This window comes from Vombatus ursinus, unplaced genomic scaffold (assembly GCF_900497805.2).
Source record: "Vombatus ursinus unplaced genomic scaffold, bare-nosed wombat genome assembly UNPS02014973.1, whole genome shotgun sequence".
NCBI classification, from domain to species: Eukaryota; Metazoa; Chordata; class Mammalia; order Diprotodontia; family Vombatidae; genus Vombatus; species Vombatus ursinus.
In genome coordinates, this window is record NW_020954751.1 from 11,768,708 (window position 1) to 11,794,572 (window position 25,865).

The 25,865-nt window shown below is 39.5% G+C and overlaps 1 protein-coding gene across 1 annotated transcript in view; it reads left to right on the forward strand.

Moving 5' to 3' along the window:
* TG (thyroglobulin) overlaps positions 1-25,865 on the forward strand; it is a 371,783-nt gene that overhangs the window by 339,456 nt on the left and 6,462 nt on the right. The window contains exons 44-45 of the mRNA XM_027845510.1: positions 1,653-1,834; positions 11,370-11,477. Of these exons, the coding sequence (XP_027701311.1) occupies positions 1,653-1,834; positions 11,370-11,477 (290 nt within the window). The remainder of the gene's footprint in view (positions 1-1,652; positions 1,835-11,369; positions 11,478-25,865) is intronic.

Consider the following 25,865-nt stretch of genomic DNA (forward strand, 5'->3'; position numbering starts at 1 on the left):
GATAGATAGATAGATAGATAGATAGATAGATAGATAGATAGATAGATTGATTGATTGTCTTTCATTCTCAAAGAGGACCAAAATGACATCACTATGTTGGGGTCAAGGTATTATTAGTGTGTCTGACCAAGGCTGATCAGACCAAACAAAATCAGGAGGCTCTACCACAGGCCAGACTCAAATAGTTTGGAGTGGAGATGTCTCTAAATGTGTATATCTCACATTTCTTTTGAGCTACTGCAATTCTGCTTTGCTCATAGAGCAGAACACCTTCTTTAATGTGGGCACGCCATACTGGGTGGTCTTGTGCCAGTCTCCCATGTCTCATAATCAATTCCAAAGTTCTTTAGACAGACTTTGAGAATGTCCTTATAGAGATAGGTAGATAAAAGAGGCAAACAAAACCAAGAATATTTTCCCAATCAATAAACATTTTATTAAGTGCTAGGCATTGGACTAAGCAATGGGGGATAGAAAGGAAAAAAGCAAAAATAGTCTCTGTCCTCAAGGAGCTTACATTCTAATGCAAGAGACATAATGTCTATAGATAGGTACCTACATGATACATACAGAATAGATGGAGAGTAACCTGAGAGGGGCTAACCTAAGCAGATGAGAGTTCTGTTTTTACTTGTCTTATCTAGAATCCTGAAATATTAGATCCACCAGCTGGTAATTCCTCCTCTGTATAAGGAGAGATTTATTTCTCTGTTGACTCGTTCCTGGTGCCACCTTGGGGATTAGTGTGTCAATTCCATCTTAAAGAGTATTTTCAGCACAGGTCATTGATTGTTTGGGATGAAGACACATCTTACCTGGGCAAGTTGGTCCTTTATGTATGAGGCTCAACTTTCTGAAAGTATGCTTAGGATCATAGAACCAACTGAATATTAGAAGTAGAAGGACTTAGGAATTGAATCCACTCCCCTCATTTTAAGGATAAGAAACTAAGGCTCAGAACCTTGGGAATTGCTCAAAGTCACACTGCTAACCAGCAGCAGAGATTTGATCAAGGTAGCTGGGTGGCACAGTGGATAAGGCACTAGGTCTAGAATTAAGAAGATCTGAGTTCAAAATTGGCCTCAGACACTGACTAACTGTGTGGTCCTGGGCAAGTCACTTAACCTCTGCCTTACTCAGTTTCTTCAACTGTAAAAATGGAGCTATTAATAACATCTACCTCCCAGGGTGTTGTGAGGATCAAATTTGAAGCACTTATCACAATGCCTGGCACAGAATAAGCACTTAATAAATGCTTGTTTCCCTCCTCCCTTTGTTTACCTGATGCCTAGTTCAGTCCTTGTTTCCACTATACCATGTCCCTGATGATTAGTGACCATCACCTAAAATGATTAGCCAGAATTGATATGAACAGAATTCTCCTTCCAGATGCCCTGTAATGTGCAGAGGGTGGTAGGACTGTCATCTCCCTATTATTCTAGCCCTCTACTCTCCTAATGAAACTACTTGAGCTAAGATTCTGCCCCATTTAAATCCTAGCTCAGGGGAATTGATAGATTGGAAAAATGAATCAAACCAGGGACCTATTAAATTTAGTCAGTTGACAGAGGGTTTGGGAGCTTTTGGTTTAAACTATTTCAATTCAAATATGTCATTATCTTGTCCTTTTTCAAAAAAATTATTTTTTTAAGAAATTTGAAGAAAGTCAAGGCAGAACCAGTAGCAAAACAGCCTTTTACCAAGCTCTTCAGAATTCCCTGGGAGGAGAGGACTCAGAAACCAGCATTGAAGCAGCAGCTACATGGTATTATTCCCTTGAGCATTCAACTGAAGATTACTCATCATTCTCCAGGGCGCTGGAAAATGCTACCCGGTAAGAGATAGAAGGAGGTTAGCTTTTATTGACCATGATTTGTTGTGATTATCATGAAACACAAAGGTGCTTGGCTTTTTACTCATGTTTCAGCTTGAATTATGATCATTAATTGTTTGGCAAATCCCATTATACTAGAAATAATATAGTCTGTTGTATGGTGGGATATGACTGGAATTGTAAAGTCATAGAATTTTAAAGCTATTAGAGTCCCTGAGTGATCTTTTAGCCCACTAATCTTCTAGCATTTCACAGAAGAGATGGGAAGGACTAGAGAGTTGAATTGACTTGGTTGGGCTCACGCAGTTGGTTAGAAGAAGAGCTACATTAAAGAAATTAAGTTATTCAGCCTGGAGAAGAAAATTAAGGGAGGAGGGCAAAGACAAGATAGTTTAAAGTATTCAAAGGATTGTTATGCAATCAATCAACAAGTATTTATTCAGCACTATATGCCAGGCACCTTGCTAAGTTCTGAGAATACAGAGACAAAAATGAAACAATGCCTGCCCTCAAGGAGCTTACATTCTAACTGAGGATAAAACATATACATATAGAAAAAGACACATTTATATACATAAGATAACAAACTGGATATTCTGCTTAGCATTTCCTTCAATTATTTAAAAACATTATTTAAAGAAAAGGGCCATAGGTTTTGCCAAATTACCAAAGAGGTTCATGACATATAGAAAGGTCAATAGCCCCTGATTGAATCCAACCTCCTAATTTTACAAAGGAAGAAACTGAGTCCAAAGAGTTTAAGTGACTCATGTAACTTGGTACAGGTAGTTATTAGAAGAGCCTAGATTTGCATTCAGGTCCTCTAACTTGAAATTCAACACTTTTCCCTCTACACCAGTTATCAGCGGAAGGTTAAATGCCATACTCTATGTTCTCCATTGGAAGTAGGGAAGTATGGGCTACAATTTAGAAAGTTCTGTGATGTATAAAAAGTTTGAGAGACATAGTTTATTATTTTATTAATCATGCTAGCATATAATTAATAAAAGGGATCAGTGGCACTCTTGAATGCCAAAGACCCCTCGTGAAACCTACTCAATGTTTATATGCCCTTGGAAGAATGGGTGTTTCTAAGGGTAGCAATCAACTCTGGTTAGTTAAAAATTAATGTTAATAATGAATATTCTAATGAGGGGTGGCTTATTCTAATGAAGGGCTGGGGGACATGACTGATCATTCAGTCTTGGACAAAGAGACTTACCTCTTAACCAGACTACCCCACCTAGGGCAATCTAGGCAAAAGAGCATCTGGCTCTGCTCAGTGGACAGCAACAGCCAGAATTTACCTTAGATTCAATTCTTTGTAAGGTTCTCTAATTGCGTGGGGTAACAGTTCCAAGATTTCATCTCATTATCCACCCTGCCCTTCAGAGAACTGTGCTTTGACCTAATCTCCAAATGAGGAAGGGAAAAAATTCCTAGATCTCCCCAATATTTGGTTATTTAATAATCATTTCTCTCAGTTTCCATCCCATATGGTCAAAATTTAAATTTTGAAAGATTGGTTCATTTCTTTGGAAAATTCCTACACACATAGAACTAAACTCTTATTGTCCCTATAGTTCAATTTAAATAAAATGCCACTGAATGTATTTGTCCCTTAGAAACCATTCATGTACCTTCTCTCTCCTTACAAGAGCAAATTCTTCTGCCTCAAGCAGCCTTTCAGGAAATGATTGCCCAAAGATTTCCTCCAAGATCGCTACCATCTCCTGCCCCCTTCTGCATCTTTCATCTTTTTCCCCTTCCTCTCTTCCCCCATCACCTTCTCTCCCGCCATGATTCACCCTATTCTCTGATCAAAATGGGAAGAACGCCGTTATGATTGATTCAACATCCAGTAACTTCTACTTTCAGGAAGCTCATAGTTCCCCTTTCGCTCCTCTTCTCAGCCAGGTCAGGGCCAGGCTATGATTGCTCCACTAGCCAGTGGAGGAAGAACTGGTGTCAGATGGTTTTGACAGTCTGCTGGAGACATCCCAGGGTGTTACAATCTCCAATCTGAAAATGGATCAAATAATCAACAATTGAATGGATAGGCCAAAATAACCCTTGGTATAGAATTGTTGGAGACGACACACTTTAATTCTTGTTAAAAAGCAGCGCTCAATCTTAAAACTTTTATTTTTCTCCAAGTATAAGTTCTATCAGCGGTGACACAAGTAGATAGAGTTCTAGGCTTAGAGTTCAGATTAGCCTGGGTTTGAATTCTACCTAAGATACTTACTGGCTATATTGCCCTAGGCAGGTCACTTAAACGATCTCAGCTTCTGTTTCCTCATCTATAAAATGGGGGAGTTGGATTTGATGTCCTCTGAGATCCCTTCCAGCTCCATACCTATGATTGTATGAAATCACCTTTTGTTTTAAGTAGTAATACGTAAGGGACAGCTACGTGGCTCAGTGGATAGCACAGGGGCCTGGAGTCAGGAAAGCTTGAATTCAAATATGGCCTCAGACACTTACTAGCTTTGTGACCCTGGGTAAGTCACTTCACCCTGTTTGCCTCAGGTACCGCATCTGTAAAATGAGCTGGAGAAGGGAAATAGCAAACCACTCCAGTATCTTTGCCAAGAAAACCCCAAGTGGGGTCACAAAGAATCAGACTTGACTGAAATAAATGAACAAAAGTAATACTCATAGTTCACATTTCAATGATATTTTACAATTTTACAAAGCACTTTCCTCATCATTAATCTTCAAGATAAGTAATACAAACATTATTTTCCTTGTTTTAAAATAAGCAAAATGAGGCTCAGAAGGAAGAATGACTGACCCAGGGTAACACCACTGGCAAGGATTAGAGCTGGGATCCTTCCCCAACTCTCCTGATGACTCCAACATTCTTTCTGCCACGCCACATTGCCTACTGCCCACACCCACCCTAGATTCTCGACTTAGCCCTCCGTAGCATGGAGGGTATCTACTTCCAGAATCTAGGATCTTTTTTATCCATGGTATGGTATTATTATTGCCCAAAGTGCTCACAGCACGTGGATTGTCCAAGCTGGCATTATGACGGAAGAGTCAGGAGATTCGTACATGCACGTGCTATTGACAGAATGGTTTACCTACTGAAACCAATGTGTCACTACACACCCTTTGAGAATTCCTGTTCCAGAAGGTATCAATTTCTATAAAACGATGGACAAGAATAAAAACTTGTTCATATCTAAGTGTTAACTTGTAGGAAGACTTTGAGTGTTCTATCAGAAGACAAGGTGATCAGGGAATGTTGGGGAATCAAGGAAGGCTTCAAAGAGGAAGTGCAACCAGAGTAGATCCTTGAAAGATGGGTCGAATTTGACTAGATGGAGGGAGCTGGAGATGGGTATCTTTTTTTAAAAAACATATAATTCCCTTAAATTCAACAGACATTTGTTTGACCCTACAAATGCCTAGCTAGCATAGTACTGGGTGAAAGGAGTGATACAAAGCCTAGATGAGGTGTGCTCCTTGCCCTCACTGAGTTCACAGTCTCACAGGGCATTTTACAGAAGAGAAAGGGGTACTTTCCCTGAAGTCCACAATACTCTATGTGGTCAGTTTCTGAAAAGTCTGGCTAATGAAATATGAGGAATCTCTAAGCCCTGCATGATTTCCATAAATATAAATTGCCAACATGTTCTGCTGAAGAGAAAGTAGAATTTAGAGTTCATCAAAACAATCTCATCACATCATAGAATTCAAAGCTGGGAAAGAACTTAGAGATAATTTCATCCACCTTACACTTTGCAGAGAAAATTGAGGTATAGGAGATTAAATGACTTTCTCCAGGTCACGCAGTGATAATAATAATATTAATAATAATAAATCAGCATGCATATAGTGCTGTCAAGTTTATAAAGTGCTTTGCAGACACCTTACTTATTTGAGCCTCAAAACAACCCTGGGAGGCTGTCTTTACACTTACAGGTATCATTATTACCAATCTGACAGATAAAGAAACTGAGGCACAGAAGTTTAAGTGACTTGCCTACGGTCACACAGCTTTTAAGTGTCAGAATCAGGATTTGAATCCGGGTCTTCCTAACTACAAATATAAGAATTGTGAATATTATTTCCAGCTGCCTCTTAAGTAGTAAGCTACAGAGCCAGAATTCAAACCCAGAACTTCATACCCAAACCTGGTACTCTTTCCAGTGTGCCACACTGAAAGGTTATGCAATTATGGTGCTGGAGCTATTTACGACTGGCCTTGGACAACACATTCTCTTCCAGCTTTGGGGGACTTAGATATGAAATGGAAATCATTAGCACAATCATGGGACAATACAGAGACAGGCCAAGCTTAATGGGGCATGGTGGTTTTGGGGGCATAGGGAGCTGGATCTAGGAGCTGACATGGACACAAGTAATGAGTCAATTACCATAGAATAATATTTCCATGAATCCAGGGACTGAGACTAAGGTGCAGCTTTAGGCCAACCTGGAGGGAGGCAGTCAACATACACAATTTGGGCAAAGGCCGGGTTTTAGGGATGTAGATTGAGCAGATGGGTGCAAAAAGTAAGGTTTTGGACACAAGGGAAGAGAGAATTAAATTCATATAAGTAAAAAGACTAGGAACATTATCTCCTGCTTCACACACCAGGGCCACTGCAATTTGACTATTAATTCAGGACAAGAGCCATCTAACACTGGTTTTAAATACTCATCATAGAGCAGGTATATGTATCCTACAAGTTGAAACGGGACTCTGCAGGCACTTATGGCTAGTGATTGCAACTCAAGTAGGAGACTAGGTTCTCTGGGGAGTCCCTCCACATTCTGGAAGGAATTTTACAGTTGTCTTCTTCTTGTCTCCCAGAGGATAGCATCGATTGGAATACAATCTCTTTAAAATATTTTAATCTTCACATGTATCAGGTCTGTTGAGGTGTTAGGTACAGTATTAGAGGAATCATCTCACTCTGGTACTTTAGTCAGTAGCTCAGAGGGATTTTAGAAAGCTAGCCCAACCAACCCATTTTACAGATTAAAAAAACAAACAAACAAGGCCCAGAGGGTAAAGCAAATTTTTCCCCAAAGTAAAATTAGTAGCAAAGCTTAGATTTGAACAGAAGTCCTTTAGGGATCTTTCCATTGCACCAAAATGTGCAACGAATAGGCTGTTGGATGGGGAAGGAAGCCCTGGATTTAGATCTTGATCCAGACATGTACTAGCTCAGTGACCTTGGGCAACTTGTTTTATCTCAATGAGCCTTAGTGTCTTCATCTAGAAAATTAGCGTAATAATATCTGTAGATAATAGGACCATGTATAGCAATCAATCGTATATTTATTAAGTACCTACCATATAAGGCCTTTGCAAACTTTAGAATATTACATAAAAGTATTATTGATAATTATTTTCTTAGTTCATCATAGCCCAGATTCCATTATTATTAGGAATAATCTTGGTAATTGGCATAGCTTCCATTGTTGAGAAGAAAGAAGAATATAGAAAAGAGGCATGAGAAAAGAGAATGACAGTGGAAAGAATAGTGGCTTTGGGGTCAGAGGTCCTCAGTTCCAATCATACTTTCATTGCTTATTAACTGGGTGACCTAGACAATATCTGTCCTTTCTCTGTGCCTGTTTCTTCATTTGTAAACTGAAGGGGTTGGGCTACATAATTTCTAAGGTCCCTTCCAGCTTTAAATGCAATGTATGATCTCTTTAGATCCATCTTGTGGGGAAATTCTACACTTATTCCAAGTATCCTTTCCATAAGAAACTGTGTTGCACACACACACACACACACACACACACACACACACACACACACACACCATGGAAAATGCACCATCTGGTCGTGTGGACTGATTTGTTCTTTCCAAGGTATAGGTAACAGCTATAGACTGGCAGGAATCCAGAATGCCTGAGGGGTGGAAATCTAACAATTCCAAATACTTGCTGTGATACCGGGAGGAGATCAGAAGTGAGAAGGCTGAACACTTTCTCAAGGAACCTCCTGCTGTAACCAGACATGTCTATTCCTGACCCCCTCTGACTCTGTCTTACACTTTCTCATGCCTTACTGCATTTGCTTCTGCCACGACCCACAGATTTTCTTCCCTCCTCTCTCTGTCTGTCTCATTCATTTATGAATGCCAATGGAAGAAACACCTTTTAAGGACCCCAGTACAGATGGGGATCAGCTTGTATAGCTGAATGCAACAGCACACCCCTCATGCAACCTATCTGACACATCCAGACTGACATGAATATGGTAGATGGAACACCAAGCCACAGTGATGGGTGTGGTCATTGGGTCGTCTGAAAAGTTCTTTCATTTCCCATATTTCTGCCCCTATAGAAATACTACCTGTCCTGCAAAATCCGTTTCAGTTAGCCAAAAAGCGTTTTCTATGTGCTAGCTAGGCACTGTGCTAAACACCAGAGATACAAAGAAAGGCAAAGATAGTCCTTGCTTTCAAGGCTCACAATCTAATGAAAGAGAAAACATATAAACAACAAGGTATATGCAGAGTTATTTGGAGGCAACCTCAGACAGAAGGCACGAGGGGGCCCGGGAAAAGCTTCTTGAAGAGCATAGGATTTGACTGAGACCTGAAAGGAAGCCAGCAGGAAGAGATGAGGAGGGGGAGCATTTGAAGCTTAGGAGACAGTGAATGAAAATTCACGGGGTTGGCAGATGGAAGATCATTGTCACTGTACATGGAGGGGACCAAGGTATAAGCAGACCAGAAAGAAAGGAATAATCAAGCTCTGAAGGGTTTTAAAGGCCAAATAGAGGATTTTACATTTGATACCTATAGCAAAGCATTCAGAAGATACTGAAGTTTTTGGAGTAGAGAAGTGACACAGTCAGACTTGTTCTTTGGGAAGATGACTTTGTCAGCTGGGTGGACGATGGGAGAAACCTGAGCCAGGGAACCAACCAGAAGGCTACCATAATTGTCCAAGCAGGAAGTGATGAGGTCCTGCACTAGGGTGGTGACTGTGTCAGAGGCTAGAAGGGGGTGTGTATGAGAGATATTATGAAGGTAGAATTGACAAGTCTTCCAATGGATTGGATCTGGGGGAAGAGTGAGAAAGAGACAGGAATCAAGGATGACACCTAGGTTTTGAGCTTGGGTGACTGAGAGGATGGTGGTCATATTCCACCTTCTCTGGGAAGCCTTCCCTGCACACATCCATCTCTTGAAATCCCTGATTTCCTTTAAGATTGAGCCCAAAAACTATGTAATGCATGAAGCCTTTCCTGGTCACCCCGACGCCAGTCTCTTAATCTAAGAGATTAAAGTGACTTGCTTTAGATCATGTGGCTAATAAGTAGCAGAGCCAGGATTTTAACCAAGATCCAGGTTCATTGTTTCTTCTACTGTACTATATATCTTATGTTATTACTACCAATAATAGCAATAGCAACAACATTATGTTTATATAGTACTTTTTTTAGCACTATAGTACTTTCATCACTTTCTTCACAATAGTTTTGTGAGGTAGGAAATGCAAGAATTATTATCCCCTTTTTTGACAAACAAGGAAACTGATGGTCATAGAGTTTGTCACTTACTAAATGATACTTAAGTTGGTAGGTGTCAGAGGCTGTGATTAAACCTTTGTGTGATTAACCTTTGGCTCTAAGTATCACACTTTTTCTATAATATCAAATCTATTATATAAAACCCTAGAATCGTGACTTTAGAAGACTAATCCAACCTAAACAAGTCCAATCTCAACAGTAAATCTTCCAGCCTTCACTTAAAGACCTCCAATGATGAGGACCCCTCTATTTCCCTAAGGCAGCCCATTCTATTTTGCATAGTCCCAATTGATCATGGGTTTTTCCTTGCATTGGGCCCAAATTTACCTTTCTGAAAATTCTATTATTTTCTCCTTGTTCTGCATTCTCAGTCGTAGCAAAACAAATATAATCTCTTTTCCATGTGACAGCTCTTCAAAGACAGCTTTGATCTCTCCCCTAAATATTGTTTTCTTCAGGCTAAATATCCTTTTTTCTGTCAACCAACCCTCATAAGGCATGATCTCAATTTCTTTTACCCTCCTGATTTCCCTCCTCTGGACCTTCTCCAGCTTATCAAAGCTTTGTTTAGAATGTGGTACTCATCACAGAATGCAATATTCAAGAAATGATGTGACCAGGGCAAAGGTGTACAGCACTATGCTCAATAAATATTGCATTGCTGATTTGCTTTTTTCCTGTTTCCTGTTACTCTCAGCCTCTCTCCTTGCCCAGAAACATTCCAAATTATATTACAAGTTTACTCCCACTGTATTTGTATCAGCCACCCAAAATAGTAGATAGAATGATAGACCCCATCAGGGCACATTCCAGCTTCCTATAGTGCTGAACCAATGTAACCATCCCTGAACTGGCTCTCATATTCAGTTACTCATTTAATGATATTTATTTAAGTCCTTCCTTTAATTAATCATTCAATCAATCAACACTTATTAAGCACTTACTATGTAAATATAATAAATGAAATTTTCCCAACTCAAAATCATGATAATAACTTACATTTACATAGCACATTAAGATTCCCAAAGTGCTTTAAATAAATTAACTAATTTGATCCTCACAACAACCCTGTGAGGAAGCTGCTATAATTACCCATTTTACAGCTCAGGAAATTGAGGCTTGAAATAGTTAAGTGACTTTCCACACATGTAATCAGGATGTGAGGTAGAATTTAGGATTATAATTCAAGCTCAACACTCAATCCAATAGTCTAACACTCTATTAAGCAGCTAATTGACTCAGTTGATCAAGTGTTGGACTTGGAGTCAGGAAAACCTGAATTAAAATCCAATCTTAGATCCCTACTAGCTTTGAGACACTGGGCAAGTCACTTAATCTCTTCTGTGTCTGTTTGCTCATCTGTAAAATGGGGATAATAATGGCACCTACTTCATAGGGTTGTCATAAGGATCAAATGAGCTCAGAGATAAAGCACTTTGTATAACTTAAGGGAAAGTATACATGCTAGCTATCATCATCATCATCATCATCATCATCATCATCATCTATTATTATTATTATTATTATCTAAGTCCAGCCAAAACTATGTGCCAGGCACTGGAGATTCAAAAACAAAACAACTCCTGCCCTCCCGGAGCTTGTATTCTATAACAAGGGTGATAGCATGTAGACAGATAAATATATCAACAGAGCAGTTGGGGTGCTCTGTTGGGGGTGGGGGACACTAATGGCTATAAGGAACAGGAAAGGTTTTGTATAGAAGGGGTTGCTTGTTTATCTTTGGGAATATTCTTCTGTGGCCTCAGCATTTGGCCCTCCTTGAGGGAATGGATACAGTGTAGTGCTGGTGGTGAGTGGGGGGTGAGGGTGGGATTGGGGAGCAGACCAGTTCTCTTGGGATGGCACTAAAGACACATGTGGTAAAGCACAGGTGTGAATGGTGAAGGGCCCTCATTTTCAAAAAGAGACATCCATTATTTTAGGAAGGGCTACTGCATCCATAGTGTGACTACCCAGATGGACTCTAACAGACTCTCTCTCCTCTCTCTCCTGCTCCAGAGACTATTTTATCAACTGTCCCATTATTGACATGGCCAACCACTGGGCAAGGGAAGCCCGAGGAAACATCTACATGTACTACGTGCCTGAAACCTACTCTCAGAACAGGTAAGGTGACCATTTGGCCAGAAATAGCTGGTCTTGTGGAGAGAATGTGTTTCTTGAATCCTGGGTGATCCTGGTTTTTGGTTTTTTGTTTTTTTTTTTTCTTTAAATAAAATTAGCCCTCTAGAATTTCAGGAATCTGTAAAGTGTACACATTCTGTCCTCCATTGGGGATCACCTTTCCTTGACTTAGTAAGTGGTCTTTGTCCCTTTGGTCAACCTCATGATCTTTCCAAACTTAGAAGGTTAATCCTCAGCTGACCTACATTAAGTCTACTGGGACACCTTTCAAACTTGGTAGGACCAGCTGACATTTATTAATTCTCATTGATAAAGAGCTTTGAGATTTGTGAAGCACTTTGCAAATATTGTCTCATTTAATCCTCACAACCCTAGAAGGTAATGCCACTACTATCCCTGTTTTACAAATAAGGAAACTGAGAGAGATTAAGTGACTTGTCCAGCGTCTCAAAGCTAGTAAGTATCTGAGGGTAGATTTGAACTCAGGTCTTTCTGACTCCGTGTCCAGCTCTCTATCCACTGTGTTCACCTAACTATCACTTGAACTCTCTTGGTATATCCTTTGAGAATCAATGCTATGATAGAGAATCTGCTAGTAAGTGTCAGAGATCCTTTGAACCCAGGGTGTCTAACTCCAGATCCAGGACTAGAAATTTATAATCTATTGGGGAGGAGGAATAAGGGGTGGGGAGAGAAGAATCAGGGTGGGACAGCTATAACATATTCACAACTATCTATAATACAAGATAGAGTGGTGATTCTCGTACACATGCTAGTGTTTTAAAATTGTGTGCCAGTAATTCTATGGAATTTATACATGTCATATGTGCAGATGGGAGACTGTCTTGCTTCTATTGTACTTAAAACTATAATAGCATGCAAATATCTCCTATCATTCCTCACAGTAAAGAATAGCATGTTTCTCATAAATGTTTGAGCATCGAGGTAGAGAGTAATAGGAGTAAAGGACAAATCCAGACACAGTGCTCCAGGCAAATGTGAGAAAGGAAAAATCTCTTTAACTGAAGGAATCAGGCAGGGCTTCAGGAAGGAAGAAGTTTCTGAGCTGAGCTTTGAAGAAAAAGAAAGATTTCAAAGGGCAAGGCTAAGGAAGGAGGAGGTACGGTTAGTATTGTTACAAGAATATCTTGTAATGAGGAAACTGAGACCAAGAAAGAATAAGATTTCCTCAAGGAGAAGCTGAACAAGAACTGGAACCCAGGTCATCAAATGCTAAGTCCAGAGCTAACTTTGCAATACGACTCATGACTTCTAAGAACACAAGACAAGCCAGATGGTCAGATTCAGCCCACCATTCTGTCTCTGATGTTTGTATCAAAGGACGCGGTGTGGTTGGGCATGATAGCTACCCCCAAAGTTTAGCAGCTTTAGGCAGGGAGTGATTCAACCACACAAGCCCAAGTTATTTTCTTTTTGAAATAACAAAAACAGAAACAAAAACACTTTACTCTGATCCTGGTTTCCCCAAAGCCCCTCCCCATCTGTCGTCCATGAAATGCTCAAGGCCTTCTTTGAAGTGTTTCTATGTTTGATCTACCCTACATCTTGGGGATTACAAGTTGACCAAGGGAAGGGAAAGGATTTAAGCAGTTTGTACAAAAACTCTAGACAAAAAAGCATGAGGGCTGTACTGGGGAGAAAAAAAAAGAAAAAAACATCTGTTTCAGGCTAGAGGATGAAAGGAACCTGCTTCAGCCTGTGGTTGGTTGAACATGTGGTCAGAAATACCAAGGATGGTGAGATGTGTCTAGAAATATCTCCCTTCTGGAAATGGGAATTACGGGTGTCTTTTGTCATCATGTAGGGAATTGTCACATGATTCCAGGGCCAACTCTTTAATTTGGGGTCCCAAGCCCTTTGTATAAATAGGAAGAGTAAGGGTATTCAATGCGTTTGTCCTTAGAGCTAGAACACACCACCAGCTGGGTCCTATAGGTAACATGCAGTAAAGTGGAGGAAACCAGCTCAATCCAGTTTTATTTGGTCAGGGTCAGATGTTCTGAGTAAACCTTGTTAGTAAAGTCACGCAGACATGGTCATCCATGGATGTCACCAAATGAACCCATATCGTCTAGGTTGCATAGTGAATAAAGCAAGTCAATAAGCATTAAGTGCTTACTATATGCCATATATTATAATATATAAAATATATTTTATATTTCATATCATATTGTATATATAATATATATTATATATTAAATGCTTACTATAGGCACTATGCTAAGTGCTGTGGGAACACAGAGAAAGACAAAGGTAGTCCCTCTCCTCAAGGAGCCCTCATTCTAGTTAGGGAGACAACATGAAAATAACTATTTACAGCAAATATATACAGGCTAACTTGGAGGCGATCTCGGAGTGAAGGCACAGATATTGAGGGGGACTGGTAAAGAAAGGCCTCTTGCAGAAAGTTTCAAGCTTAGACTTAAAGAAAACTAGCATGCAGAGAGGAGAAGTAAGAGTATTCCAGGCAGGGGGACAACCAATGAAAATTCAGAATTGGGAGGTAAAGTATTGTGTGTGGAATAATAGGTCAGTGTCACCTGATCATAGAGAACATGGAAGGAGTAAAGGTAAGAAGGCTGAAAAATGTAAGAAGCCAGGTTATTAAAGGCTTTCAACTCCAAATAGAGGATTTTTTATTTGATCTTGGCAGCAATGGGGAGCCCTTGGAGTTGATTGAATAAGGGAGTAACATGGTTAGACCCATGCTTTTGGAAAATCATTTTGACAATTGAGTAGAGGATAGATTGGAGTAGGGAGAAATCTAAGGAAGACCAACTATAGTAGGCTACTGTAAATAGTGGGGTGATGTGATGCGAGGTGATGTAAGGTGATGAGGGCCTACACCAGGATGTGTCAGAGGATAGAAGGGGGTATATATGAAAGATGTTGCAAAATCAACTCAACGTGGCACATGATAGGATATGGGTGGTAAGAGAGTGAAGAGTTGAAGATGACACCTATGTTACAAGCCCAGGTGACTAGGAATATAGCAATTTCCTTGACAGTCATTGGCAAGTTTGAGAGCAGGGAGGATTTGGGGGTAAAGATAATGAATTTTGATTTTAAACCAGTTGAATTTAAGATACATAGAGGACACATTCTGCGATGTTCAATAAGCAGTGTAAGATGTAAGAATGGAGATAGGAGAAAAGGCTAGTTAAACAAATCTGAGAGTTATCTGCATAGAGGTGATAATTGAATCCATGGGATCTGATGAGATCATTTAGCATAATTGTATAGAGGGTGAAAAGAAGTGGGCCTAAGACAGAGCCCTGTTGGACACTCACAGTTATTGAGCATGACCTGGATGAAGAGTCAGCATGGGAGCCTGAGAAGTGGTCAGACAGTCAGGAGGAGAACCAGGAAAAACTAGAAAGCAGAGAATCAAGGAGAAGAGGGTAATTGGCAGTATCTAAGACTGAGGGAGCTCAAGAAGGATGAGGACTAAGAAAAAACTATTAGATTTGGCAGTTAGGAGATCATTGGTAACTTTGGAGTGAGAAGTTTCCATTGAATGGTGAGGTCAGAAGTCAAATTACAGAGAGTTTAGAAGAGAATGAGAGGAGAATTAGGTGAAGGCATTGATTATAAATGGCTTACTCAATCAGTTTTGCCTGGAAATCGAGGACAGTTGTTTGTTTGTTTTTTAATTTGTCATTTTTTTATTCTAAACTTAAATACAAATTAAGAGAAAAAAGAAACAAACTTAAATACTAAAACTAAAATAATACAAAATGAGAAAAGAAAAAAAAATTGCTATGTCCACAGTAGAATGTGAGAGAAGATTCAAAATATACAGCAATAAATTTCCATTTTGAAAAAGCCTATATAATAAATACTATGCACCGTGTTGGGAGTTATCCATTTTTTCTTTGCTTCCTTGTAAATTTTCTTTTGTTCTCTGCTGTGAACTTTTTATTTTGTTCTTTTATCCCCCTTCCCTGCCCCCGCCAGAAGGCTACAATTAAGTGCAGATACACACACACACACACACACACACACACACACACAGACATACATATATAGGCATATATACACAAAGATATACATATATACATATACACACATATACCTGTACATAACATACATATACATAAATATACTTAGCAATTGATAATCATAGTCGTATATAGACATACACATTCACATGTATCCATGTAAGACCTTACTATACTTATTTATCCTCTGTTTCTCTGAGGGTGGATAACCTCTTCCCTCATAAGTCCAAGTCTTTCCATATTTTCCCAAGTCCACCAACTTGTCATTTCCTACACCACAGCAATATTCCTACCTTATACTGTCTAGCTATTTAAATAGTCCAAAACAACGTTGATAAATATGACTGACGCATACTGTAGTCTCCCTGTTTTTCTCTTTAGATTAAATCTATTTTAGTCTTAACTTTGTCTGAGATCATGATTACCACCCATGCTCCTTTTTCCATTACAAATTATATTCCTGATCTTTATTTTATGTTTGTGTGTATATCTTATTTCCTATCTCTCCTTCCTCTTCTACTTTACTTCTACCCACTACTTTGCCCTCCTATTACTTAACCTACCTCCCCAAAGATCCCTCCCATACCTCCCATTCCCATTAGTCTAAGCACCCTTCTATAACCCCTTGCATAGGACAATGTTTGAATGATGAGGAGACATGGATGTATTCGTGATCATCAGGGAAACAATAAACAGGGCTATTGAAGATTAATTAGAAAGTAGGAACAGTAGAGGAAGAAATATTCTGGAGAAGATGGGATACAATGGGATCACTTGTGCATGTAGATGGGTCTGCCATGAAGAGGAGAAGGGTCATCTATTCATTTGAGACAAGGAAAAGGGAGGAGATGGTGGGGGAAAATATCTGAGTTAGGTGATATGATGAAGAAGAAGAAAAGAGGCAGCTCTTAGCAAATGGCCTCAATTTTTCAGTGAAGGATGAGGCAAGATTGTCAGCTGAGAGGGAGGGAAACAAGAGGTGAGGAGGTGGCATGGGAGGTTTGAGGAAGGATGAAAATGTTTGGAAAAAGTCATTGTAGTAGGCGGGATAAGGATTATTTAGGAAGGTGTAAAAGGATTGCTTTGCCACAGTGAGAACCCGGTTAAGATTATGGACATAAATTTGTAGTGGACACAGTCTTCATGGTTTTGTGATTTTCTGTAGTTCTGCAGTTACAATGAAGGCAACTGATGGTGGGGTTAATCCGAGGTTGAGCATGGCGAGACACGATCAGAGTAAGGGGGTGATAGGATTAGGGGGTAAGAGACTGAAATTTAGAGGATGGTGTAGAGGTGAACTGATTAACTAAAGGGAGGGAGGGAGGGAGGAAGGAAGGAAGGAAATGGAAATGGAAAGAAGGGGAAGGAAAGAAAGGATAGCAAGTGCAGGGGAGATGGTTTGAGAAATAACTAATGAGTAAAAAGATTATAAGTCATAAGGAAGACAAAGAACATGGTCAGAGGTCATAAAGCAAATGAAAATATAAAACGTTAAAACATTATGAGATAAAGGAATTTCAGAGTTCACAAACTTGGAAATGTATTGAGCAGTATTGAGGGTATAATCAAGTTTCTAAACTTCTCATGGCCTCAGTTTCCTCATGCGTGAAATAAAGATGATAATGACAGCATCTACCACACAGGGACAATGTGCTGATATAAGGAAATAACATGCAACGCATTTTGTAAACTTTAATATGCTATATAAATGCTAGCTATTATTATTTTAAAAAATTGCTTGCTCCAAGTAATTTGTGCAGCACTTTATATGACTTCAGATTAATTAGATTATGAGCTCCTTGAGGCCAGGAACTATTTTTTGCTTCTTTTTCTATCCCCAGCACTTAGCACATTTCCTGGCTCATAGTAGGTGCTTAATAAATGCTTATTGGGTGATTGATTATTGACAAAGAGCAGTCATTTCGTTTCTCTGTGTCTGTTTCCTTTTCTAGAAAATGAAGGTGTGATGATAAGTCCCCTTCCAGCTCTGGATCCAGATCTAAATTTTTAGACCCCATGAGCTAAAAACAAAAATCCTGTAGTGTAGGTACTAGAGGAAAAGGTGATTCCAAAAAATGCAGAGCTTCTGTGAATGGAGCAGAAATGGACAGAGCGTGGTAGGTCTTTCAGTGTGGACCTTCACAGCGTCCTCTCCTCAGTCTGTGAGCCAGGAGCCAGGGAAGGTGTCTGAGGCAGGCATAGTAATGACACCTGGGGAACAGCCAGGAATGAGGTCCAAGTGCAGGCTGTGTCAGAATTCCGGGACGGCCATTCAGCAATAGGAGGTTGTCAAAGGTGTGATCCAAGCCCGTGTGAGTCAGAACAGACAGTCACAGTGTAAGGAAACTGGTGGAGGCATGGTCTTGGTACTCTGAGTCAGAATAGAAATTGAGTTATAGAATAATAATAATGATGATGATAATAAATACTTCTCTCTACCTTACACAGATCACAAAGTCTTCAAACCTGAAGACAACTACTTGAGTTGTCATGGCCTAAAAATTCACCATCCTCTAGTGTGAAGCATCTCAAAGTTAGCCAGGCTGGACTTCATGTGACAGACATGTAGTCTATTGGTGGGCCCATACTTAAACCTTTTTAGCTTAGCACAAGACCTACTAGAACTTGTGCTCTTTCTATTGGCAAAGCCTTTGGGAACCCACCAACACCTCTGTGCCACAGTGAGTCAGTGAACTGGATGTTCTTCTTAAGGAGATAGAGCTATTCTAGAGGAAACATGGCATGATGGGTAGCTTGCTGTACTTGGAATCAGGAAAGCATAGGTTTGAATTCACCTTCTACCTATATGAGCTGTGTGACTATGGAAAAGTCATTTAACTTCTCTGATCCTCAATTTACTTATCTTTAAAAGGAAGATAATAATATCTTCAGGGCTCATTTCCCAAGGTTGTTGGGCAGACCAAATGAGATCATAGTATCACAAAATCATAGCCAGAGGGAACCTCAGAGCCTATATTGTCCAATCGTCTCATTTTAAACATGTGAGAGTTAACATTGCAGCATGCTCAAGCAGTTTCTGTCATTTTGACCAATGCTAAAAACTTAATAGTTATTTTGTTAGGATCCACCCCGGGGGAAAAGGGCCAAAGCCTAGTCTATGACACAGCACCACAGGAGGAAAATAGTTGTCAGGAGTCAATGAGGTAATATAAATACAGAGTTTTGTAAGAATAGGCTCTTAAAGTTTTGAGCTGGAAGACACCATATTCTTCAGTCCTCTCCTTTTACAAATGAGGAAACTGAGACCCAGAGTGGTAAAGGGAACTGCCCAATGTCACATAAGTAGTAAGTAGCAGACAGGATTACAACCAAGGTCTCTGATTCCAAACTCATTATGCCATACGTTCTTAAATGTCATTTGCTGTTAGTGATAATAATAATCTAATCAACATGTATCTGTTAAATAACTACTGTGTGACAGGCACCATGCCAGGCTCTAGGAATCCAAAGACACTAAACATTCCCTACCCTCATGGAACTTTCCATCTACTGGGGACAAGGGAAATACATCACATAGACATATAAATAAATACCAAATGTATACAAAATAAATTCAAGGCAGTTTGGGGGGAAGGTAGAGACACTGGCAGCTGGAGGGATCAGAAAAAGCCTCATGTAGGTAATGGTACCTGAGCTGAAGGAAAAACAGGGGTTCCAAGATGCAGAGGTAAAGAGGGAATACATTCAAGGCAAGGGGACATTACAAAGTCACAGCAATGGGAAGTGGGATAGTGTGTGTAGGGAACAGTAACAACATCCATTTGGCCAAACTGGAGAGTGTATGAAGAAGAGTAATATAAGGCCAAAAAGTTAAGACAAGGCTAAGTTGTGTAGGACTTTCAATGCTGAACAGATTAGTTTTATTTGACGCTAAAGTTAATAGGAAACCACTGGAGTTTGTAGAACAGGAAAGGAAGTGGTCTTTAAACCTCAAAGTGCTATAGAAATGTGAATTAGAATCGTAATTACTGCTCTTTAAGCAGGGTGGAGAAAATGGCCTGTTCAGCCTTCCACACAGAACTGCTCTGAGCATCCAATGAGATAATGGACAGGAAAGAACTTGGCAAACTGTAAGCCTTGTACAAATGCGAAGGATTTTTTAGTTCTATTCCTTTAAGGAGTACACAGGAAAACATTTAAAATGACTAAGAAAGCAGCAATGTTTATCTTTTATATAAATTATCCCCTTTTTTGGAATGGAGCTGTAAAAGTTACAGATGACCGCTATATTTCTTCATGTTTTCCGGGCATTTTAAAATTACACATCCCAAATATTATCTTTGCTGGTTGACTGCCCTGGCCATTTTTTAAAAAATTAAGAGTCCAATGCAAATACTGAAGTGGCTGGACTAGCTACTCCTTGTATGGTCGGTAAGATCGTCCAATAAAAATTCAAACTGAAAAAGAGGATGATGAGTGGAAAAAGCCCTGGGTTGGAGATTTGGGACTTAGAAGTTCCAGGTTCAACTCCTGGCACTAATAATATGTCATTCTCTACCTATGTGATCCTGGGCTAGTCACTAGAGATATGGTTTGCCTAGACTTAGAAAAGCATTTGATCAGAGTGTTTCCAACTATTCTATAGGGTATAGATAGAGAAATATCACCTACATGATAGCAGTTAGATGGCTCCAGAACTGATTGAGTAGTTGGACTCAGAAATAGTCATAGACGATTTGATGTCATCTTAGAAGGAGGTCTCCAATGGAATGTTGCTGACTCTGGCTTCGATGCCTAACATTTTTATCAGTGACTCAAATTTAGGCATAAATCGTATGCTTATTAAGTTTGCTGATTTGGGAGGGATAGCTAACACACTAGGATCCAAAAAAGATTTTGACAGGCTGGAGCATTGAGCTGAACCTACTAAAACGAAATATGATAGGGATAAATGTAAAATCTCAGGTTCAAAAAAAAAATGTCCACAAATACAAGATAATAGAAATTAGGTAGCAATTTATGGAGGAGGGGGTGGTGACTAATTAAGTTAGGAATTAAGGATTAGCCTTCTCTACTGTTTGTTCTTTGGGTTGTTATCTCACTAGGATTCAGCATGCAACTTGTTCAAGTTCCTGTAGGTAGTAAGTACCAGAATCAGGATCCAAATCCAGGTCCTCTGATTCCAACTCTAATGTTCTTTCCCCTACATCAAGTTGTCTCACGTCGCTGACCAGTGGCAGAGGCAGGATGTGTACCCCAGACTTCCTGACTCCAAGTCAAGTACTTTACCTGCCATCAGCCAATCAGTCAATCACTCCTTTTATTAAGCGCTCCTTATATGCTTAGTAGGCACTATGCTAGGCACTGAGGATCAAAGACAAAAATGATACAGCCCCTGCCCTCAAAGAGCTTACATTCTATTATGGGGAAAAAACATGCATATAAACAAATATAGATATGTTGTAGTTCATGTGTGACTCTTTATGAGGGGGTTTTCTTGGCAAAGATATTGGAGCGGTTTGCCCTTTCCCTCTCCAGCTAATTTTATAGATAAGGAAACTGAGGCAAACAGAGTTAAGTGACTTGCTCAGGGTCACACAGCTAGAAAGTATCTGAGGTTGGATTTGAACTCAGGTCATCCTGACCCCAGGGTTGGCACTCTATCCACTGTGCTATCTAGCTGCCCTAGATCTAGATATAGGTATAGATATTGAAAAAGATGTAGGGATAGAGATACAGATAGAGATAGAGATAGAGATAGAGGAAGAGACAGAGATAGAGACAGGGGCAGAGACAGAGTTAGAGTTAAAGATAGAGACAAAGAAAGACAGACACACAGACGGAGACAGCGTTAGAAATAGAGATAGAGTTAGAATTAGATCGAGATAAAGGCAGGAACAGAGACAGAGTTAGAGATAGATACAGAGACAGAGTTAGAAACAGAGATAGACACAGAGATAGAGGCACAGAGAGAGACAGAAATTGAGATAGAGACAGAAACAGAGTTAAAGATAGAGAAAGAGAAAGAGAGAAAGAGAGAGAGATTAGCTGAGGGGACTTCATGTAGAAGCTGGTGCTTGAGCAGCCTTGTGAACGAATCAAGGGATTCTACAAGGCAGTGATGAGGTGCTCTACCATCTCTCTGCACTCCTGGGGGGCAAGGACTAATATTTTTGTTATTGTTTGCCTCTGTAGTACTTAATACTGTGCCTTGCGTATACCAAGTGCTTAATAAACATTTGTTGAATTCTTTAGAAAAGTCAGCAGTTAATTGTGTTTATTATAAGACCATACATCAGGCCTTATTTTGTTTAGTTGGATTTCATCCGGCCCTAAAGCTACAACTATTCCCAGAAGTCCCAAAGTTTAATGAAGGGGTCCAAAGCAATCCAGAACAGGAAATGTGTATTGTGTCTGTGTCCAAGAATCTGAGAATACTTATTGATGTTATCTCTATGAACTAGTACAGCTGATTAGAACATGGGGCTAGAAGCCAAGTTCAATAGTAATACAAGCCAATTATCTTCATGTAAAGGAGAAGAAAACAGTTTTCCACTTCTATGGATTGCAGTCGTTTATTTCTGCCATTATCTCATCTCAGATAACAACATAGTTCAGCAGTCAAGCCAGCTGCCTTGAAGATGAGTATCTTTGGTTTCTTAGGAGACCAGGCCAGAGAGTGTGAATGGTTTCAGAGCAAACCTCCCCCACTGCTGAGAAATAAGGCAAATCACCAACCATGTTGATGATGAGAAAGGATGTTCATCTCCATATGAAGAGCTGTACATAACAGGAAGGAGGCAACTGCAGTGCCTGGCGCATAGGAAATAAATACTTATTGATCAGCTGGTATTGTTACCGATTTTTATTTTATGTCACTGAGTACCAGAAACACGAGAAACATAATGGACTACAATTTCAGTATGAAGCAGGCATGTATCATTGAAGCCAGAAATGTTCATGTGATCTGGGGTTACATTTATAGAGGCCAAGTATCCAGAATGAAACCATAATAGTCCCACTGTTCAGTCTGCACCTAGAACACCGTGTTCAGTTCTAGGCACCTCATTTTAGAAAGGAAATGGACAAAATGGAGCACGTCCAGAGAAGGGCTACCAACATGGCAAGGGAATTTCAACCTATGTCCATTGAAGGAGCTAAGGATTTAGGCTTTGAGAAAGTATGAATTAGGAGAGAAACAGTAGCTGACTTTAGTATCTGAGGGGATGTGTGGCAGACAAATTAAACTTATTCAAGGTAGAATTAAAAAGAATGGTTGGGGGTAGTTTTCTGATCACAGCCTTGTGAATGTGATACAGCAGAAAGATTGTCAGCTGTGGAGTAGGAGGATCTGGGTGCAATTGTTCCATCACTTATAACCTGTGCGACGTCAGACAAGTCACTTCACCTCTCTGTTTCCTCAGTTTCCTCAACTGCAAGATGAGTGGTTGGACTAGATGACCTCAGAGTTCCCTTCCTGCACTGACTCTATGATCTATAAGTTTCTTTAGGTCTTCCAACACAGGAAACACAAGGATATCCCATAAGTCTTAGTGCGATGTTATTCTGGGATAGCATAAAAAGTCATTAAGAGTTTTGAAACACTCTGTTGAAGAATGGATTCTATTTCAAGTATGGTTTAGATAATATGATCTATGAGGGTCAGTTGGACTCTTCATTTCTATAATTCCATGAATTTGCTGTCTAGTACAAGGCATACCCTCTTACATAATGAAGATCTCATTGACCACCTTCCCTGTCCCTTTATTTTTATTGAATCCCTCTGTAAACCTGTCATTGTCTTCTGAATAAAAAATGATACTTCTCACAGGAATAATGGGTAAAGGTTGAAGAAAAGAGAGGTGGATTTCAACTTAGAACAACCTTCCTAACAATTGTGAGCTCCCCATCGCCAGAGGTCTTTGCATGGAACCTCGATAACCACTTTTCAGCCATGTTGTAGAGGGGATTCTTGGTCAGATATGGTGGCTGTAGATGACCTCTGAGATCCCCTCCAACTCTAAGAGTCTATAAGTGGTTGAATTGTCTCTCAGTGTAGTATAACTGTAGTTGTGGGCTCTCTTTCTTTAGCTGAAGCTTGGCAGTATCTTCAGCATACCAGAGGCACATTATAAATTTGTTTGAATATGAAGCTGCCCTTAAGAGTAGTAAAGCTAGGATTTGAATCCAGATTTTTCTGAGTCAATGAAATATGCATACCATATGGTCCCTGTCCACAAGGAGCTTGCCATATGGTTGGCGAGACAAGATTTATACACAAAACAATTAGAAAATAATGAGTTAGAATGTTATTTAGTTGTTCAGTCATGAATTCTTTGTGACCCCGTGGACCATACTGTCCATGAGGTTTTCTTGGCAAAGATACTGAAGTGGTTTCTTCTCCAATGAATTAAGACAAACAGAGATTAAATGACTTGCCTGTCTGAGGTGGGATTTGAACTTTGATCTTCCTGACCCTAGGACCAGGGCTCTATCCAATGAGCTACCTAGTTTCCTCCTGAGTTAGAATGTATTCATAGGCAAAAATAGTTGGTCAGGAAGGGAGGGAAAATCATTGTGGGCTCAAGTGGTCCAGGAAGGCTATCTAGAGGAGATGAAAACTGAAATGAGTTTTTCTATTAAGTACTTTTCTCCAATCCTTAAAAAACTAGTCTGACATCCTTTGATTCTTTGCAGAAGTGGAGGACCAGGAACAAGGCATCCATTATGTTATATCTCTTGGCTAGTTTTGCTAAACATTATTTTCCTTCCTCTTTTCAAAAGTTATTGGTAATGAGATGATACTCTGATATAGTGAAAGGATATAGTGGAAAATGTAGGTGATATTCAGAAAATGAACAAAAACTCATTTTTTAAAAATAAGCACAAGTAACTGTCATCATTTTTAACAATAAGAACATGATAAGTGTTTGAAATTTAGAATAAAATTTTATTTGATGTTGAAGAAGGAAAAGATAATGAAATACTCCCTCCATTCAAAAACTACCCCATGCCTCTGGGCCTGGCACCGAAAAAAATCCCTGAATTTCAATGGAAAGAATGCTGGCAAGGAGTAAACATTAGACTGCTCATTGCTCTCTGCCTCTCACTATCTGTGTGACTTTTCACAACTCACTTCCTCTGCCTTATTTCTCAAGTAAGTAAAAAGATAGGGTCATCTTAGGTAACCTCTAAAATACCTTTGAATGATTTTGAAATTTCTTCAGAATGACGATACATAATCAGGACACAGGAAGGAGAGAGGGTCAGCATTCGGTCAATGGAATGTACTTTACTTGTGATGACATATCAGATTCAGCTTTTTACAATCCAGTAAATTGCTCTTCCCATAGACTTCCTGACAAGTGGAGGCCAAGATGGGAAAGTATAAGACATTCACAGTCCATGGCTCCGTGGGCTTTGCTTCATTGAGTTGAGGAATCCTGAAACTGAAACTGGTCCCTGACCAAATATGTTTGACAAGGCTGCCTCCTGCACCTGGGCTTTGGTCCCTTGGACAGCCCGTGTTCTGGTCCCTTGGGTGGCTTTGCTGTCCATGTATCACGTTTCACACACTGGCCTAAGCATTGGGGAAACAAGGACAGAAGTGAAATAGATCCTGCCCTCATGAAGATCATGATCTAATGGGAAAAACATTATATAGATCTATAGATCTATAGATATAGATATTGTCTAGATATACACATAGATCTATATAGATATTTTGATAATTGATAGATACATATACATCTATAGATATAGATAGTCAATAGATATACGTAGACATGTAGATTTATAGATATATTTTGATAGATATATATAAAGCTCTATAGCTACATATATTTTTATAGATCTACACATGGATCTATAGATATAGATATTTTTATAGATATACATATAGATCTATAGATGTAGCAGAGGAAGTGAGTTGTGAAAAGTCACACAGATAGTGAGAGGCAGAGAGCAATGAACAGTCTAATACTTACTCCTTGCCAGTGCTATTTCCAACGAAATTTAGATTTTTTGGGTGCCAGGCCCAGAGGCATGGGGTAGTCTTTGAATGGAGGGAGTATTTCATTATCTTTTCCTTCTTCAACATCAAATACATATATATATATATACACACATAGATACATATACATATATACATACATATATACATACATATATACATACATATATATATACATACATATATATATACATATATATATATATCCAAGGTAGTTGCAGAAGTGGGAGGAAGGTAGCCCCCTTGTTGACATACCAGCAGACAAAGAGGAACGTTAAGTATACCATTTGTCTCACTGCTTTCTCAATTCTTTTGCTACTGACACAAAATAATTTACCTCTTTTTAAGAAAGATAGATCTTCAGCCATATTCCTG